This window comes from Vombatus ursinus, unplaced genomic scaffold, assembly GCF_900497805.2.
Source record: "Vombatus ursinus unplaced genomic scaffold, bare-nosed wombat genome assembly UNPS02003292.1, whole genome shotgun sequence".
Taxonomy (NCBI): domain Eukaryota; kingdom Metazoa; phylum Chordata; class Mammalia; order Diprotodontia; family Vombatidae; genus Vombatus; species Vombatus ursinus.
In genome coordinates, this window is record NW_020943070.1 from 13,509,717 (window position 1) to 13,529,977 (window position 20,261).

Sequence of the window (20,261 nt, forward strand, 5' to 3'; positions counted from 1 at the left end):
AGTTGGAATGGTAACAAAACCAGCAAGTGAGCAATCCCAGGACTTTTCAATACACAACGAAGATTTTCCAGCATTGCCAGGCTCCAGCTATAAAGATCCAACAACGAGTAATGAGGACAGTAAATCTGTAAGTAACTGTAAATCGTTATTTAATTTTTTTTGTGAATGGTTATTCTTTTCTAACTATATTTGGCATTTTGAAGTCATCATATATTTTATAAATCAATGTGTCTGTGTATATATGTATATGTATATCTATTACAAAACTGCTGCTCTTAAGAAAACTTTTAATAGGTAAATCCTAAACAATTTATCAGAAGCCTTATCATACTCTGTTTCTATCAGTTTGTAAGTTGTTGTTGATGTTCTCAGAGTTAGGTTAGAAGTTTATTGTAGTCCTTGTCACCTGGAGCCTTTAATGTTTGAAATATTACATCGTTCTAAGGAGCTAGACTTTTCTGGAATGAATTTTCTCTTTGAGGGCTCTTTCTACCATTTCTGTTCCTGTGTTGATTCAAGCAAATAGGCTTCCCATTTCTAGTTTACCCAACATGTCTGCTTTGTTCACACTTTATGAAGTATCTCTTTCACTGAAAAATAATATTTATTATCACAGTTGAAAACATAAGGAGATTGAGAACAATTTAAGAAATCACATATTCTAAGCAGTAGTAGTGATTGTTTATGGAACTCCATTAGCTAAGTTTTTTTTTTTCTAATGGAGAACTTTCATAAAATCGTGTTTAAAGTTCTCCCAAACACAAAGCTATCCACATAATTTTTTTAGCTTCTTGACTATACAGGGAAATGTGACTGTTTAGTTATGGACTTTGAACTTTAAAAAAAAAAATTTAATTATTTTAAATTTATTTGAATATTTTAGGGAGTGCTGTGGAGACTTTAGAGCAAGGTTCTTAACCTAGTGTCCATCAATAGATTTCACAGAGTCCATGAATTATTGTTGTTGTTTTAAAAACATTTTGATAACTTTGTAATCCTATATAGTTTAGTTTGTGCATTTCAAAAGTTCCCAAAAGGGATCCATAAGGCTTCACCAAATTGTTAAAGGGATCCATGACATAAAAGGTTAAGAACTCCAGTTCTAGAGGTTTTCAAAGATGGAGTAGAATGCTATACCTTACGAAAAAGATGTTAATTTACCACTAACTTAAATGTGATTCACAGATATATTTAACTTGTGATGCCATTCACATAATGAATATTTGTTAAATATATGACTTTGAGAGTTTTTACAGATAGCAAACTTCACATTCACTTTTGAAAATTCTTTCTTGTTTTAGAATTTGAATACATCTGGTAAGACATCTTCAAGTACAGATGGACCTAAATTCCCTGGAGACAAAAGTTCAACAACACAAAACAATAACCAGCAGAAAAAAGGGATCCAGGTGTTACCTGATGGTGGGCCCATATAAGAGACAATTTGACGAAATTTTTCACGTGTTTTTGTCACTTCTTTTCCTTAAAAATAAAGTATGTGGTGTTCTTATCTAGGTCGGGTTACTAACATTCCTCAAGGGATGGTGACGGACCAATTTGGAATGATTGGCCTGCTGACGTTTATTAGAGCAGCAGAGACAGACCCAGGAATGGTACATCTTGCATTAGGAAGTGACTTAACAACACTAGGCCTCAATCTCAACTCTCCTGAGTAAGTCTTTTTTCTCAGTAAACAAAATCATTTTAAAATAGCTGTGTTGCTTTTCATGATAGCAGATTCATTTTGGCTATGTGTTAGTGAAAAAAAAAAAAGTAAAGCTATCTTGTCGGTTATGCATTGAAATGTACTATCAGTGTAATTAAAATTTTCTTTTTGGTAAAAATAGCCCCATACATTTTGAAGAAAGTCATTACAATAGCTAGCATTGTAAGCTTTCCATCAGACTAGCAATTTGTAGTGTTCCCTGTGGGCATTACAGTAGCTTTATAACTGTCCTTTCAAATAAGATGTACTCATTCATTTTTCTTTAATATATGAACATTCTAGATCTTTTTATAAACTTTTAGAAAATACTCTCTTTTTTTAAGCTGAGGTGCCTCTACCAGATGGCTCCTTATCAAATGCCCAGATAACTGCTTAATCCATCAGTCCTTTAAGTATTTTAATTTGGGGTCCTATTTGTAATCCAGAAGTATTAATTTAACAATGTGGGATCTGTACTACTACTAGAGAATTACTGTTTTAAATTGACTTTTAAAAATTAATAGCATTTTATATAAAAATCTGACATTGCTTTTGTTAACTAAACTGTGAGAATTTATGCTATTCTATCATATTATTCCTTTTATAATAAAATTAACTAAGATATTAATTGTCCCGTATTTAGTTTGGCAAAATGCTTAGAGAAGCATGCTAAAAGTAGAAGGGGAGTCATAATGCCTGAGCGAATACCAATGAATATACCCCACAAAAGGTGGAAAATTGCTTTGATTATAAAAGTAGGCAAAGTATACAGACATTAAACTCCATTTGGAAATTGTTATGTAATTTCCTCTTCTCCCTCTACCCCCTTTGAGTAAAAATTAAAAGTAGAAAATTTCAAATTTGACATATACCTTCAGGGGCTATTTTGTGTTTATTACATTTCTAGGGTTAATATATAAAAGGAAAAATATCCATTTATGTTGTTCTGATCTTTAATTTATGAATTTTTGCTTCTGCTATTTATTTCATCAGTCAACAATTAGAGGAAGCTTGTATTTTGATTTAATTCATAAATTCAGATCATCCAGATTCCAACAGTAGAACTTAGTGCCAAAGATATTAAGAGCCTTTGATAAATAATTATTGTGTAGTATCTCTTCCCCAAAATTTGACATTATAGTATTATTAAATCCTTTGTGATATATATTTTTTTAAATTTTTTTTTGAGGAAAATTTTACTGACTTCATAGTAATTTTTGTTTTCCTGTTCAGAAATCTATATCCCAAATTTGCATCACCCTGGGCATCTTCACCTTGTCGACCTCAAGACATAGGTAGGGGAATCTATTCACATTAAAACTTGTCCCCTCAATTTTACCCCCAATATCTGTAGATAAGTAGGTAATCAGCACCCCCCCTTTTTTATTATATAGACTTCCACGTTCCATCTGAGTACTTAACGAACATTCACATTAGAGATAAGGTGAGTATGCTTTTCTTCTCCTTAATCAACATAAGTTTAATTATCTGACAAGTAAAACATTTCTTACAGTTTAATGCTACATTTCAAAAATACTTAGCTGCCTTTAATTTGCAAAATTATGTGTCTTTTTAATTTTGTAAAATTCTGTTTAATCTCCTTGTGTTCCTTTTTTCCACCTCACAAATCCAGATGGTTTCTTGGTGACCCAGTATTATTTGTAGATAATATTTTGCTTTCCAAAGCAGTCAGTAACAGCATACAGGCAGGACCTTTGCCCATGATGTATACAAATGTAGCAGTCTTTGCCTCTTTGATTGACAATTTTTTTTCCAATATTATATGCTGTGGTTCTTGAAAGTGAACAATTGTTTTTTAAAGTGACTTTCATATATTATGGCTTTAAATGAATGTCGTGTGAATACATGAAGGGTCTTTGTCTTCCTCGGTGTGATAAAATCCTGGTATGGAAACTCCCTCTGCTACCACAGATTGCATTCCAACTATTACTTAGTAAATAAATAAGTTGTAGGGAATTATCTCATGCATATAGAGGGTAAATGACTTGCCCAAAGTAAAAATGCTAGCTAGTGTTAGAGATAGGTTTTGAACCCAGGACTTCTTAACCGTAAGGCCAAAATTCTTATCTCCTACTTCTGCTACCTCTGTTAATGGATGTCATATGCTTAAAAATTTGGTTGTGAAATACATTTTTCCTGTTTTCATTGTGTGAAGTTTTCTCCTAAGTCTAGTTATAAAGCAAGTATTAACAGATCGAAGCTCTAATCTATTTCTGTCTAAGAAGAGAAATAGTATTTTAAAATTCAACAATAGAGAATATAAAATTGAGTTAACCCTTTTTAACCAACATAAGCAGAAATATGGAGAGGAGGAGGTCAGTTAAAAGCGCTGTGTCAGATTTTATAACAATGGAAGAGTGTATATAGTGGGGGACATTCTTTAAATGCCTAAGTGATAGGCATTTAAGCGGGAATAAATGTGTCAGCTGTTGAGGACTTATTTTAAATAGATTTCAAAATTCTATAATTTTGTGAAAGACAATTGAGTCAAACATACTAAAATCATGAACTGGCAAAGAAACTGATCCTAGTTTTCAAACTAATTCTTTCAACAAATAATTGAGTTTTTGATCTATAGGTGATATGCAGAGTTAATAAGACATTGCCCTCATGGAGTATACAGGGTAGGATGGGAATAAACATAAATACAGATAATTAGAATGTAGAATTTTACTTGGTAACATAAATAATTAGAGGCACGAAGCAAAATGCTCAGGGGAAGTAGTTAACCATGAAGTCAGTTACATTTTATGGTATTCAAGTTGGGTTTTAAAGGATGGGGAAGAATTAAATAGGCAAAGGGGTGAGGTAAGGTCTTAAGGCTTAGAAGGAATTTGAGCAAAGGTGGGAGAATGATGGAGGTACAAGTTTAGAGAGTAGAAATGAGATAAGGCTGGAAAAGCAAGATGGCACCAGATTGTGGCAAAAGAGTTGCTTCAAAACAAATGGTGCACATCATTTTTCCACCCTTTATCACTAATCCAGCCAATTCGTTTCATCCACACTGTAGTTTGCTGACATTCTCAACACAGATCTAGAGCTGAAAGGGACCTCATAAGTCATGTGGTCCAACATCTTCATTTTCAGATTAGGAACATAAGGGAACAGAGGGCGTAAAGTACTTTTGCCCAAGGTCATATAGGTAGAAACCTACTGTGGTAGAGCTGAGAGTTAAACTCTGGTTCTCTGACTTCAAAACCCACCACTCTTAACAGTGCCTCTTGTATGTTTTTAGAGGAACTCTTAACCTCCTCAGTCACCTGCTAGAAAAGGAGAGGAGCATTCTAAACCCTAGCATTTCTGGTACAGCCATCCCATTGCCACTCCCTGCCAGTACCCTGTACATCCTCCTATCTCAGTCTCAACCATTTATCTCACCTGAGCCTATCCCTAGGCTGGTGTTGTTAGTCCCCCCACCCCATTCCATCTTGCCAGCTGAACCTGAACCCCTGAGATAATGAACTCATTCCAGAGTGATTGACAAATTCATACCCCATCATACTCTTCCAATCCCAGTGATTTCTGAACCCCCACTGTCAATATTCAAACTTAGTTCTCAGTCCTGCCATGACTGCTCCTTTATTCCCATCATCCTCAACAAAACACTCCCCTTCCTGGTCCCCTCCACCCCCCCACAAGCTATCTACCCCTTCTACTATGTTCTGTGGAATTTTTACTCCTTAGGAAACAAGCCTGCTTTCATTTAAATCTTTTCCTTTCTCCTTCTGTCTTCTTGCATTCACTGAGATCTGGTTCCCTCCTGATGACACAGCTTTCATGTAGATCTTTTCAGCACTGGTTGCACTTTTACTCATATCCCATGTTTTGCTGGGCAAGTAGGAGAGGAGGAATATTCCTTACTCCCCATTGCCACTTCTAGGTTCTCCTACCATCATCACTCAGTAACCTCTCCTTTAAGGTTCATTCAATCTATATTTACCACTGGGTCAAGATTCTGATCTTCAGGACGCTCATCTTTCCTCAGTCAATTCAGTGTCTGACTCACTGTCCTATCTTTCCTCTCCTCACTTCTCTTATAGTAGGGGTCTTCAGTATCCCTAATCTCTTAGTTCAACTTACTTCCCTAAACTTACTCTTCTACCCCACCTCACCTATACACAGAGAAAGTAATTCCCTTATCTTGCCATTATCTGCAAAGTGTTCCACTTTCATGTTCATGAACTTGGAAATTGCCTTCTCTGATCACAATTTGTTCTCATTCCACCTCTCCCTCTTCCTTACAACCCTAAGCCCTGTTATTCATTCCCGCTGTGACCCCCAGTGCCTAAGCCCCTCAGTTTTTTTTTCCCCAGGCCATCACCCCTACACTGGTTATATTCTCCTCCCTTCCCCATCTTGACCCCTCAGTGAACCAGTTCAACTCAAAACTGTCCTCTGTTCTCCAGTCTCTTTATCCCTTATCCTATGGCTGATCTTGACCTGCCCAACCTCAGCCTTGGATTATTCCCACCACCTTTCCTCCTAGTTACATGCTACTGAGCGAAACTGGAGAGAAATCACAAAACCATACTGACTCTGTGTACCACAAATTTTGAGTTGCTTATTTTCAACTGGGCCCTCACTATGGCAAGGCCCATCCTTTTTTACACTTCTCTAATTAATCCCTTCTTCCCTTTTCTGACTCTCCCATCTGACAACCTTGCCTCATATTTCACTGAAAAAAAATGAGACAGTTTGTTGAGAGTTCCCTCCTATCCCCTTCTCCTTGTCATTCTCATCTCAAAATACTCAGCTCCCCTCCCAACACCATCTCAACTTCGCCCTTGTCTCAAGTGAAGAGGTGGCCCTTGTTGCCAACGCAAACCCTTCACCTGCATCCCATTTCTGTCCCATCTTTTCTAGCAGATTATTTCCTCTGTCATCCCTGTTGCCTACAAAGAAACCCATATCTTCCTCATCCTCAAAATATTTTCACTTTAACCATTCATTCCCACTATCTGTTGTCATAGCTTTCCTCCCTTTTGTGACCAAATTACTTGGGAAGACCTTGTATAGTGGTTCCATTTGCTTCCCTCTCACTCTCTTCTTAAATCTGCACCCTCTTCATTAAATTAAAACGTCTCTCTCCAGAGTCACCAGTGATTTCTTAGTTGCCAAATCTAATGGCCTTTTCTCAGCCCTTATCCTTCTTGACCTCTGTGTAGCCTTTGACCCTGTCAGTCACCCTTCATGATATTCTCTTTTCCCTTGGTTTTCTTGACAACACTACTCTCTTCTGGTTCTCCCACTAGCTGTCTGACCACTTTTTCTCAGTCTCCTTTGCTTGATCCTCATCCGTGTCATGCTTTGTTACCATGGTTGTCCTCCAGAGGCCTCTGTCTTGGGTTCTCGTTTTCCCTCTATTCTGTTTCACTTGGTGACCTCATCAATTCTCATGGATTCATTTATCATCTCTGTGCTAATCTCCTTATCCAGACTTAACCTCAATGCTAGACCTCTAGCTTGAATTTCCAACTGCCTGTTGGACACCTGGAACTCTATGCCTCAACATATCATGAAATGAACTCATTCTCCCTCCTTCTTCCTCTCTCTCCCTCCTTCCAACTGTCCCATTATCGTCTGGGGAAGCATCATCCTCCCAGTCCCCCAGGCTAATAATCTAGATGTCATCCTTGATTTCTCACTCTCAACTCTCTATATCCAAAGTGGTGCCAAATCTTATCAGTCTTCACTGTGTAGTGTCTCTTTTTCTGTATATTCCATTTTGTCTCCTGGCACTGCCATCACCTTGTTGCAATCCTGCATCACCTCACACCTAGACTAGCCTTTTGATTGGTCTTCGTACTTCAATTCTTTTCCCCACTCTAGTCTGTCCTCTCAGCTATCAAATTGCTTTTCTGATCACATCACCCTCTAGTAAGTGAATGCTAGTCATTGCCTATCACCTCCAGGATCACATATAAAATCTTTTGTTTGGCCCTTTATAACTTGGCCCCTTCCTGAACCAGTCCAGTCTTATTCCCTCACTCTCATGTTCACTGGCTGTCTCCCTTGCCTAAAATTCTCTCCCTCTATCTCCTAACTGTTCTGATTTCCTTCCAGTCTCAGCTCAAATCCTTCCTCTACAGAACATCTTTCTGAAACCCCCTTAATTATCGTGCCTTCCCTCTATTGATCATTTCCAGTTTATCTTTTACATAGTTGTTTGCTTGTTGTTTCCCATATGTGAGCTCCTTTAGAGCAGCATCTGGTTTTTTTTTTTTCCTTTCTCTATATCACCAGCCCTTAGCACAATTCCCTGCATGTTGTAGGTGCTTATTAAGTATTTTTTTATTGACTAGACAGTGATTTTCTATGAGGAATGAGAAACTCCAGTAGGAAAAACATAGGACTGTTTGAAGACTGCTTCCTAAACCTGAATAGGAAAGTATGACATTGGGACATGGCAAGATAAACATATTTTTACCAGACTTTGCAGGGACCAGATTAGTAATTGCCTAGATTTTTGGATCCAGAAAAAAAATTTTTCATATACAAATAGGGTCTTTTGATATGGAAAGTTAGAATGACTGTAGCTCTCTAATGGTTGAGACACTGGATCATCTTTCGTTGGTTTGGAACCTGAAACTCTTTCTCCCTATTACAACTTTTCATAACTTGAATTTTGTGGAACTCTGGTATTCCATGAAACAGGCTACAGGATTCCATAATGAAAAAAATGAAAAAAAATTTCGTAATGAAAAAAAAATGCCAGATGCAGTAAACAGCAAACCTGTCTAGTTTTGGAGTCTCCCAAAGAAAAAAATCTGAAAATACGATAACAGCTGTCTCTCTCTTGGGGTTACATACCAAAATTAAAACAAAAACAGATCTAGCAAAATTACAACAGTGTTTATAGCACAATATAGAACATTTAAAAACAGAATTGAAATTTTTAGTTCCAAACTAAAAACATTGTTCCCAATACTGGTTTGTGTAAAAAAAAAGGGGGGGGGGGGGATTGTGACATGTCTTTCAAGATTAGCCATCACCTCCAGTATTCCTATACAAGGTATAGCAAACATCCATATCCCTGCTAAGTAAGTTGTTTATAATATTACTAAATTTCAAATAAAGCTGAGTCAGAAGTATATTATTTTGTGTATTTTAAATTGAGAAGGCACTGTGGTTAAGTGAATACAAATCCAGCCTCTGTGTCGGGAAGTACTGGGTTCAAATCCTATTCTGACACATGCTAACTGTATAACAGTGGGGACATCACAGTCTATTAGTAGCCCAGTCAACTCATGAAAATGGTAGGGTACAAAATTGTTGCTGAGCTATAGCGGTGAGAGAATTTTCACTCTGGACCTTTGCTACTTGAACAAAATTATAATTCTGAACCTCCTTTCTTCCTCTTCCCTCCCATCCCTCACCTGCCCCCCCTTCCCGGCCAATATATAAATAAAATTTGCTTCATTATTTGGTGCCAGTAGTAATAGGAAATTTTCTTAAAGACTTAAAGATTTTACTTCATCAGTGCAAAATTTTAAGTGAAGTATTCTAATGTTGCAAAAAAAAAAAAAAAAGTTTGAAAACTATTATATCAGTTGGTCAGGCAAAATATAATTATTTATTCTGGTGGGGGGAGGGGGAGGGGAGGAATGCATAATCCTAGTAAACCAAGCAATTGTTTTAGAATTGTAGTTGTCTGTGATCTTTTATGTAACATGCTGCAAAGTTAAAAATAGTCTATGTTCTCATTTTTAAAATGGTGTATTTCATATTAGCATTCTTATACTTGTTTTATATTCTTGATTTTTTATTTTAATATTCTTCTTTTATAGCTGGCTGCAATAAAACTGGGCCGATACGGAGAAGATCTACTATTCTATCTCTATTACATGAATGGAGGAGACGTATTACAGCTTTTAGCAGCAGTAGAACTGTATGTTCAAAGTATTTGATCACTTTTGTATCATAGAGGAGTCATAGTCACTCTGGGGGAATCTTAAAATATAGTACTTTAAATAATGATGGCTAGTTTATTTTTTGAAAGAAATAATAAATTCCCCCAAAGTATACAGTTCATTGGTTGTACTTTATCATTAAAATACCAAGTAAGTTATATTTAAATTATGTGAATAATGGTATACTACTATATGGTTGTGAATTATAAAGCTTTATTTGTAAAATGACCTGCAGGCTGAATTTCAGATTGGAATCAGCATAATGTATAGCTCAACCATTTGCTAGAGAATCAGTTTGACCAAAAGATTTAAGTGGATCCAGTTAATGTATTTCATGAAGGCGAGTGTGAAGAGGTCAGTAAGGATCCATTAAGTCCTTATTTTCTGCTGGGCCTACCCAGTACAAAGGAAAGTTCTTCTGTTGCTTCTGAAGCTATGTAAATTACTGGCAATCAATTAAATTGACCAAATCTTTTGATTCCATTGGTTCTGCTGTAGTTCATGCCTACCCATTCATATTTTTAAGTTCATGTCCTTTCAAGCTTTTTACAATATGTCATTTTACTTTGTTTATCTTTAAGACTTTTGCTTTCATTGCATTTTGAGCAATATAGTGGTTATATATTAAAAGTCAAGACAAGTGAGTGAAAACAGATTGTTTAAAGTGCAATGAAAACAAAAATCATACATCAAAAGTAAAGGGTAAATGACTGAGGCTTTAACGTGTTTGAAAGGATTGGATTTTTTAAATTATGGGTCTTTCTCATCCTCAGCATTCTCTTGGCCGTGTTGAATAGTAGCTAGTGTAAAAAAAATTGGGCCATTTATTTCCTGGAATAATTTATAGTATTTGCCCAATATTTCTATATCTACCTAAGAAAAGCTTTTAGTCAGTGTCTTTTGCTCCTATTTGGCTGTATTTTATATTATTACTGGACTTCCATGTTAACTGTATTAGCATTTTGCCCTTATATGCCCAAAAAAGACAGATTTAGGAATCTCAATTTCTTGTAAAGGTCTTTATTTAATTTTTGTAAAAACTTCTTCTAAGGGAAATGAAATTGTTTTACTGATAAATTACTGGAGCATTTACTGCCTGAGTTGAGGAATGTTTATATTTTCCCCACTGATTTCCTAAGAAAGCAAGTTCTTCTACCTGTCCCCAGACCTTTTGAATAATATAAAAGCTTCTTACTATTTCCTTGTCATTTTTCCTAAACAGTAGATCTCATGTTACAACTTTCTCCATTATCACTTCTTTGCTTTCTGCTTTCTATAGTGGGATCTGAATAAATCCTTCTTACCCTATTTTATTTCTTTCCTAAAAGCAAATTCTGTTGTAAAAATACATTAAGATTCCCCCCAAAATTCCTATTTTAATCTTCTGTGAAATTTTTTTTTATTGTTTTGTTGAAAGTTATTGCATTTTAAGTTCTCAAATGAATTCTATAGGGTCAAATTAATTTATCTTTTAACTTATGCCAATTTAGGTTCAGTCACATGTCACAAATGAAAATTAATTCAGTTGTCTAAGAACTGTCATCAGTGGACATTTTTAGCCATTCAGTTTTTATTGCACAGTCATGAAAAAATATATTATATTTAGAGATAGTTACTGAGTAAGTCTATCCACATCTCTCTTGGCATCTTTCTTAACCTAGTCACTACCCTAGTTAGTTCAGGTTCTTATCACTTGTCTGCAGGTTATTTCAGCAGTTTGTTTCAAATCTCTCCTCTCTCCAGTCCAGCCTGCACACAAATACCAGCATGATTTAACAGTGCCTAGAAAATCATAAGCACAGATTTATTCCTGTAGCACAGATCTTATGTCGTTTCACTCCTCAAACTGGTTTCTTTCCTATTACTAAACTCCTCTCTTTGGCGTTTAAAGCCCTTTACAACATGGCCTCAGCCTACCTTTCCAGCCTCATTATACATTACTTCCCTGCCCCTCTGAACCATGGTTCAGCTAAGTGACCGCTGTGCTCCTTCTCCTCCTCACACCCAGCAGGTCATCTTCTCTCTCTGTGCCTTTCCGTAGCTGTAAAGCATGTACGATATCATCACCTTTTACATGAGGCCTTTCTTTATCTTCCTAGCTGCTTTTCAGGGCCTCGCCCTGAAAAAATGTATTTATTTTGTATCTACCTATATAAGTGCACGAAGAATATAATAAGCCCCTTGAAGACAGGGATTATTTTCATTTTTTATTTTTGCATGCCTGGCACAGTGTTTTGCATATAGTAGTCAATAAAGACAAACACCATGAACTAGTTACTAGTGTCATACTATCTATACTACATTTCAATTGATCATCAAAAATATAGTTGGGTAAGAAAAAAAATTATTTCCTAAATCATCGGGCAAATATTTAGTTTATCTTCAAGTTTTTTCCTCACATTTTTGTGTTTTTTCTCATTTTCATTAGCAATAAAAGGTGCTTGAAAGGGATCTACAATTCAGTAAAAAAAATTTTACTGGCAAAAAATACTAAGAAATTGCTTTTTTATACATAATACAAAAAGGGTATAATTAATAAAGCAAGATGATTAGGTGAAACAAATTTGATTATGCATTTTCATTCTTGTTTGTAAGCTAATGCTTTTCTTAGAAAAGTTCTAAAAGAATTTACATGTTTAAATAAAACAGAAATTTTCATTTTCTTCTAAAAGTTTTAACCGAGATTGGAGATATCACAAAGAAGAACGAGTATGGATTACCAGGGCACCAGGCATGGAGCCAGCAATGAAAACCAATACATACGAGAGGGGAACATATTACTTCTTTGACTGTCTTAACTGGAGGAAAGTAGCTAAGGTATATTTTTTTCCTTGTGCAAATGTGTAAATGTATAAATCTAAACTTTTTTATTAAACCTCCTTGTTTATCTGTTTATGTATATGTACCAATTCATCCATTCCAATAATGTGCCAGATATTTAGCAAATCTTTTGTCTCCACTTTCTTGTGTGACTTGATTTTAGACTCCAGGAGGGGGTCCTGAAACAATTTATTTCATCAATAGTTAGGAAAATGATTGAGCCTAGTAAAGAGATTTTGTAATTTTGCACAAGCCCTGGTAACATTTGAAATATATATATATATTTTTTGTGACTACTGAATTGTAAAATAAAGATACCCTCTTGCAATCCCAAAGTCATGTATTCTTATATTATTACTTAACCAAATGAGATTTAATTAAAAGTAATATATACATATATTTTTTACACATCACAATTTTACTTATTCCAGTGAAAGTTGATTTAAGTTTTTGTTTCACAACTGTTTTAAAAAAGGAAATTTGATTAATCCAGAAGCATGAACTATAGGTAAAACCCAGCATGTTGGAGAAATGGGCATATGATTTCTCAAAACAAAATAAACAACACACATCACTATGAGTCTTTCTAATAAAATCTATAGGAAGGTACTTACTGTCCCAGATACCACATCATCTTCTTGTCCCAACTTCAAAACTGTCTTGCTTTCAATGCTATACTCTTGTATCCAGGATTATATGAAAGGCTAGAGAATATATACTACTACCTAAAATTCAGAATTTTCCTGAATGCATATTCCATTAATAATTCTAAGGGTTTAGAAATCCTGAGTCTCAGGATATGTTTCTCTTAATATCAGAGGTGAAGTGTCATCTCATTACTTATAACACATAATGCATTTGTGCTAAGATGAGAATAGAATAACTCTGTCATGAAGCAAAAATTGAAGATATTTCCATGTACTATGTTTTATGAGAACTATTTGCCTTGAAATTAGGAAGATAAATTCAAAAGAAGAATCTACAAGTAAGGGATCCTTTCATTATTTATGGATGTTCCTTTAGTGTAGCCAGGGTAGAACTATTCAGAGTCAATTGGTCATACTTGTGTGTGTATCCCAGATGGGACTGGTTACCCAACTTTTCTATGGGTATTTAACGTGATTTCCCCCACAAAATTGTGTTCATCTATGTGGTTTTTTGATTCTCTTAGAATGTATTGCATCATACCAGTTTCTTTGTTACATTTTTACAATTTGCAGGTACATTCTTTATTATTGCACCACTATGATCATATTATTGTAATGTTTGCTACTGATTGTATTATCAAATTCACAGAGAATGAGTAAGAGGTTATCTAATAAAGTGTTAGACTGCATCTAATTGACCCCATAGTGAATGTAGGTACCTTTCTTTTGTGTTATGTAAAACTCCAGAAAATATTTTTGAAGGAATGTGTAGGATAGATATAGTAAATTCACGTTTTAGCTAATACTTAATATTTGAATTAAAGAAAAAATAAATAGCAAGTAGTTTTCATTTATTTGAAAAAGAATTTTCTTCCCACTCACTTTAAGTAACGAAAATAAATTGATTATACATTGGGATTGCTTCTAGACTTATTGAAAAAATAATATGCTGCATATTAACATAAAGAAATTTAATGAATAGAGTCACTTTGGATGTAAATGTAAAAACAAAAATGGAGACTTGGCATTTTGGACTGATTTGGGGAGAACATGCCAAGTTTTCTGAACACAGTGGCATCGAGAGTATTGTTCTTTCATTTTCTTTAATCAACATTACTAATCTAACAGAAGCACAAGAACATTTAAAAATAATGTGGTATGATTGCAGTTTCATTATCTGCATCATCATGCAGGAGTTTTTGCTAAGAAAAACTTGTAGTAAAAATGTTGCTCACTTTTCAGCTTTCCTTAAGGCTGTATAAAAGAAATGGGGGAAAAAAACCTAAAATGTCAGTAGTAATTAGGGATGAAAATGTAATTAATAAATTATCTCAACCATAGCCATTCATTTTGAAAAAGCAGGGTCAGTCCCACAAATAGAATAACAACAAATATGAAACAAAAGTTGTCTTTTTATTTTTTAAATAACATCTCATTCTCAAGACAGTTTGTTAAAGTGTGTTAAAAACTCAAGTGCTCTACAAATATAAAGTGGTATTCAGCTATGTAATTCTTAATTTGAAGTTTTAGACCGTCTCTTTTACTACAGTCATGTGATCTCCCATGAGTTATTTTCATTTTCCTGTTCAAACACCACTGAACCATATTTTCATGTCAGAAGAATGATTATTGACAGCTTTAAAATACACAATGCAATTTTTAAAATGTTAAACGTAAAATTATATCATTTACTAGGAAAATACCAAGTACAGAGCTTCTCTGCTGTTTTTTCTTGCCATTTTTGAAGCATTTTTCTGAGTACTTATATTACATATACTTTTCTTGACAGTAAAGTTGTTATATAAAATAAAACTGAGGTGTTATTAAAATAAGTGAAATAGAAAATGTAAGTAATTGTGCAGTTTAGGCTAAAGAACATTTATCTTCTTATATAAGCATATAATTATTTGGGGGTGGGGTTGGAAATTGGCTTCAATTATCTGTATTTCAGTTGTCCATATCAACATTAGCCAAAAATTAAGATTTCCTTCTCCTGTGGAAGAAATTCCTCAGTCAGGTAAACACTTTAAGAAAAAGGTTTCCATTGTTTTTCTTTAGCTTATCTCAATTCTTTTTTTCCATGTTTGAACCATTTTTAACATGTGGAAAAGGTATTGGACTTATCTTGCTTGGCCTTTGAAGGAAAGTTGGGTGCAGATCTGAGGGAAAGATCTTCCTAACGGAGCTGCTTCCAGATATTATAGGAGCATTACTTTTGGGGTATGGAGGAGGGCGGAGTACTGAGCTCCCAAACACTGAAAAGGGGATCTTGGAGAAGGGGAGTCATGCTTTGGCAAAGACTGGATTTGATGATCTCCAAGGGCCTTTTAACCATGTGATCCTATAATTCTAAGAGTTTATTTCCTTCCCTTTGCATTTCCTTTCCAAAACTTGAGCTGTGTAATAGAGTAAAAGAAAGAGAATCATGAGTAGAAGTACAGTTTTGTCCATTTCTTTGGAAATCTATTGCAAAGTAGTTGCATTAGGAATGTGCAACATAATTCTTTTTAATATTATGATCATTTGCTTTTACTTTGCATTAGATTAACAGTGGACTTCATTTGTTCATATTAAAATATGCATCCCAGAACTATATAAATTTAAACATTAAGACATAACTGACAATTGAACTTTTCTTGTTGCTTCTATTGATATTTAAAAGAAATGAGGCATTCTCAGAGAAACTGCCTTAGGAACCAGAAGACTTTGGTATCCAGTAATCACAGGCCAGCCATTGATAAGCATACTCACACATAGGAAATTAGAAATGCTGTCAAATCAAGTGAGTCAGCTTCTGTCTGTAAAGTGGAGGGCATTGCTATTATAGTTATCAAGGAGAACTTACATAAAATACTCTGAACTCCTTGGAAGTTGTTACTAAATGGAGGATCAAATGTGATATTTGCAGTGTCTAGCATATAGTGGGTGCTTAATAAATGCTTTTTCCCTCCCTCTGTTACTCACAAGTTGAATGAAAAAGAAAGTGTTAATATTCCTGCTTTATAATTTAACAAGGAGTGATACTGGACAGGGCATTCTGTCTTACAATGGACAAATTCACTGTAGCCTGTGTAAAGCAATAGGGTTGGTGGGTACTAAATAATTTCCATATCTTAAAAAAAGAGCTCTGTTTCTTTTAGGGCTGTGCCTGACATCTGCACAAATGCATTTTTGAGTAAAGTGTGATGAGTTTGTCCATCTGAAGAAACTTCTTATCAAGTCCTTGTTCTACATATTCTGAGAAACTTGAGTTTTTATACAGTTTAATACTTAAGATTCCAATATTTCTAAATTTTGTGATGATTCAAACAGGATATATGACCCATATCTTATAAGTTAAAAATAATTTCTGTCACAAGGGAAAGTTATTTGAAAATCAGGTTTTTCAAAATGCTCAAGCAGTTGATTATTTGAAGATCATATTTTCATACCTTTTTTTGATATGCTTATGGTAGTGTTTCCTCTTGATATGACTTACTAAATTTTATTCACTGGTACCAATTTATCTCCTTTGTTATGCTAATTTGTCTGAATATGTATTATTTTATTGCAATTTGTCACTAGGCCTAACCTTCCTTATAGGATTTTTACAACCGAGGATGACTTGAGATAACATTCCTTAAAGTTATTCGTGTATAATTCAGTAAAAAACCTTTCTTTTTATATTGTAATGATGGTAATGATTTTGTAATTACTCAGTTATTAATGAGAAAATTAAGGGAATATAGGCCTAACAACTATAAGAAGTGAAATGCAGAACCTCCTCCCACTGTCCTCCCTCCCACCCCCCCCTTTTAAGTCCTTAAATTTGTGGCCTGTTTTCAAGAATACTCATGATCATGAAAAACAAACCTTTTAGATCTTTTCCCTGTTAGATACTTTGATCCATAACTTAAAAGGTGAAAACTAAAGATATTTAGGGAAATTGAACTTAAAGAATCTCCTTATAAATAACATAATTAAAGATGTATATATGCAAGATGAGTTTGACTTAAAATTTCAGAATCTCATATAGGTTTCATGCCCACTGAGTTTTAAACAGATCTTCCTTAAGAATGGAAAAACTGAACTGACTTATTTATTGCAACACAAATTTAGCTAACCAAACTCTAAAATATGTAACAAACTAATTTTAAAGTTTTTTCAGCTCTTAGGGAGATGTATGTAACACGAATTATTCTACTGTTCCTAGTGTTCACTGTTAAGCAAATAGTATAATGGCTATGTGTCTTAGTTACTCTAACCAGAATATGGATATAAATTTTCTGATGAAATTTACCACAGTAAAACTTGTTTTTAAACATTTGTCAGTAAACTGGAAAATAGTTTAGTGGTTTAATTTTGGTAATGGTTCCTTGCTTAAAGGAACATTTAAATTATAATTGTGAACATTTAAAGTTACGATGTCTTGAATTTTCATTTTGATTTCACAAATAATGAAAACTTTTAAGGTATTGGGAGAGTCCAATCAAAAGCAGATCTCTAAGGTAAGATACTCTAAGTCAGGTTTTCCTCAGTCATTTCCTGGTAATAAGGCATTTATTATGGAGGTGGCTTCATTTTTTTGACACCACTAAGAAAAACCTTAAGTGTCCCTAATTGTTAAAACTTTTATGCAGTTTAATAATAGGTCCATATAAATTAACCAAGTTCAAACAACAGAATTCCTAATTTTTTTTTCTGCATAATTAAAATAGGCTTTGATGCTTGGCCAAATTCTTTAGTTTTGAAATTATGAAAAGCGGTAGTATAGTTTTTGAGAATTGAAAATAAATCTACATTTTGTAATGTTTTATTTTTGTTTTAACATAATCCACATTTGATCGTGAGCTTCCTAAAACTTGTACACACCATTGTGTCTTTTCTTTTCAGGGCATGTGGTTTACGAATTGAGAAGTCTGGAGATAGGGGAGATTTCATAGTTTCCCACAAGCCTTAATGGGTTGGGATATATTTTTAAGCTTGATTTTTAAAGGTCTAGATTTAAAGCAAATTGAAGAGGTGACTATTTCCATACTTTGAAAGGCATCATTTGATATCCCCTTTAAAGCTTGTAGTAATTTAAACATTCAGTATTTTGACTGTTAAACTACAGCAAGCAATGTAATTGTTATTGTAATACTCTGAATTTTAAACTACTTTTTCATGTGTGGGGCTAGTAATATTTAAATAATGGTCAGTTACGTTTTGGATGCTTCCCTATTGAAACAAGAAGTAGGTCTTAAGTCTTAAGTATACTACAGAGCAACATTTTTCCCAATTGAAAGGCCTATCTTCATATTGTTTTTATTTGTCATATACTATATGCCTGACCTCTCTGCAATGCAGCACTTTACTTAGAAAAGAAATGGTATCTGAGTATAGGTGTATATTTTATTTCTGTGTATAGCTAGAAGTGCAGTTTTGGCAAAAAAAAAAAAAATGCAATCAAGAGGACTTTGTAATAAAATCTTCTAAACATTTAATTTTTTTCTGTTATAGGAGTTCCTTCTGGAATATGACAAATTAGAAGAAAGGCCTCATCTGCCATCATCCTTCAACTACAACCCTGCTCAGCAAGCCTTCTAAAGACTTCCCTTTTCTTGGGGTATGGCTGTCTCAGCACAATACTCAACATAACTGCAGAACTGATGTGGCTCAGGCACCCTGGTTTTAATTCCTTGAGGATCTGGCAATTGGCTCATGCAAAGGGTCACCATTTGAGGTCCTGCCTTACTAATTATGTGCTGCCCAACAACTAAATTTGTAATTGTTTTTCTCTAGTTTGAGCAGGGTCTGAATTTTTCCATTTTTTTTTGGACAGCAGACATTGATCTGTAATGACAAAAAAGTACACTGACAGAGTTTACCACATAGTTTCCAAAATGTAAAAAAGAAAAAAAAACCCAGAAAAAAAAAAAACAAAAAACCCCAAAAAATTAGACAACAAAATTTGCATTGTTCATTGTAGCACTATTGGTAATAAAAAAAAAAATGTTTGTGCATTTTTATGTGAAGATCCTTCTCGTATTTCATTTGGAAAGATGAGCAAGGTCTGCTTCCTTCATTTTACTTCTCCCTTCTGTTTTTGAAAGGCAGTTTTTCGCCAAGCTTAAATGCAAGAATATCTGACTGTTTAGAAGAAAGATATGGCCACAACCTCTGGATGGTTTCTGGGGTTGTGTTATTACTGAGCTTCATCTTTCCAGAATGAGCAAAACACTGTCCAGTCTTTGTTACGATTTTGTAATAAATGTGTACATTTTTTTTAAATTTTTGGACATCACATGAATAAAGGTATGTATGTACGAATGTGTATATATTATATATATGACATCTATTTTGGAAAATGTTTGCCCTGCTGTACCTCATTTTTAGGAGGTGTGCATGGATGCAATATATGAAAACGGGACATTCTGGAACTGCTGGTCAGGGGACTCCTTTGTCGCCCTGTGCACTAAAGGGCCAGATTTTCAGCAGCCAAGGACATCCATACCCAAGTGAATGTGATGGGACTTAAAGAAGTGAACTGAGACAATTCACTCTGGCTGTTTGAACAGCAGCGTTTCATAGGAAGAGAAAAAAAAAAAAAGATCAATCTTGTATTTTCTGACCACATAAAGGCTTCTTCTCTTTGTAATAAAGTAGAAAAGCTCTCCTCACTGCAGTGTGGACTTTGATTTGAGATTGTGAAGTCATTTCTTCAGCAATGAAAAATGGAGAAAAAGAATACCTGTTGAAGTTTTTAAAATATCATGCTATCCAGCGGTTAAGAGACTTAAAAGGAAGTCTTTTAACTGCTGACAGTTTAATGAAATCATATACCATTTCACATGTAGGTCAAAAATAAAGTCTTAGTATAACCAGAAGAATAAAATGTAAAACATGGAAAAATATGGACTATTGTAGCATTTGACATAAATACCCTGAATACTCTTAGGGGTTTACCAAAATAGTTTCCTTTAAATATCTTCAGTAGTCACAATTTACTTTCAAGCTGATATTTTGCCACTTTAAAATACCATGGTTATTCATAGATAAGAGGTTTTTATTCACATGTTCTGAGAAGCCCAAACAAAATCATGAGAAAATTAATTCTTTCATTTCACTGTGCAATTTCACAATTTATCCTTTTGTGAGTTCTTTTCTATCTAAAGATGTATTTTTAAGTGCTTGAAG

General features: G+C 34.4%; 1 protein-coding gene across 4 annotated transcripts in view; it reads left to right on the forward strand.

Annotated features, from left to right (window-relative positions):
- The window catches only part of CNOT2 (CCR4-NOT transcription complex subunit 2), a 174,141-nt gene extending 154,397 nt beyond the window's left edge, over positions 1 to 19,744 (forward strand). For all 4 annotated transcript variants that reach the window (XM_027872728.1, XM_027872737.1, XM_027872744.1 and 1 more), the window contains 8 exons: positions 3 to 127; positions 1,302 to 1,422; positions 1,516 to 1,672; positions 2,939 to 3,000; positions 3,100 to 3,149; positions 9,514 to 9,614; positions 12,309 to 12,453; positions 18,585 to 19,744. In XM_027872728.1, coding sequence (XP_027728529.1) covers positions 3 to 127; positions 1,302 to 1,422; positions 1,516 to 1,672; positions 2,939 to 3,000; positions 3,100 to 3,149; positions 9,514 to 9,614; positions 12,309 to 12,453; positions 18,585 to 18,671 — 848 coding nt within the window. In that variant the 3' untranslated portion in view covers positions 18,672 to 19,744. The remainder of the gene's footprint in view (positions 1 to 2; positions 128 to 1,301; positions 1,423 to 1,515; positions 1,673 to 2,938; positions 3,001 to 3,099; positions 3,150 to 9,513; positions 9,615 to 12,308; positions 12,454 to 18,584) is intronic.
- The last annotated feature ends 517 nt before the right edge of the window (positions 19,745 to 20,261 follow it).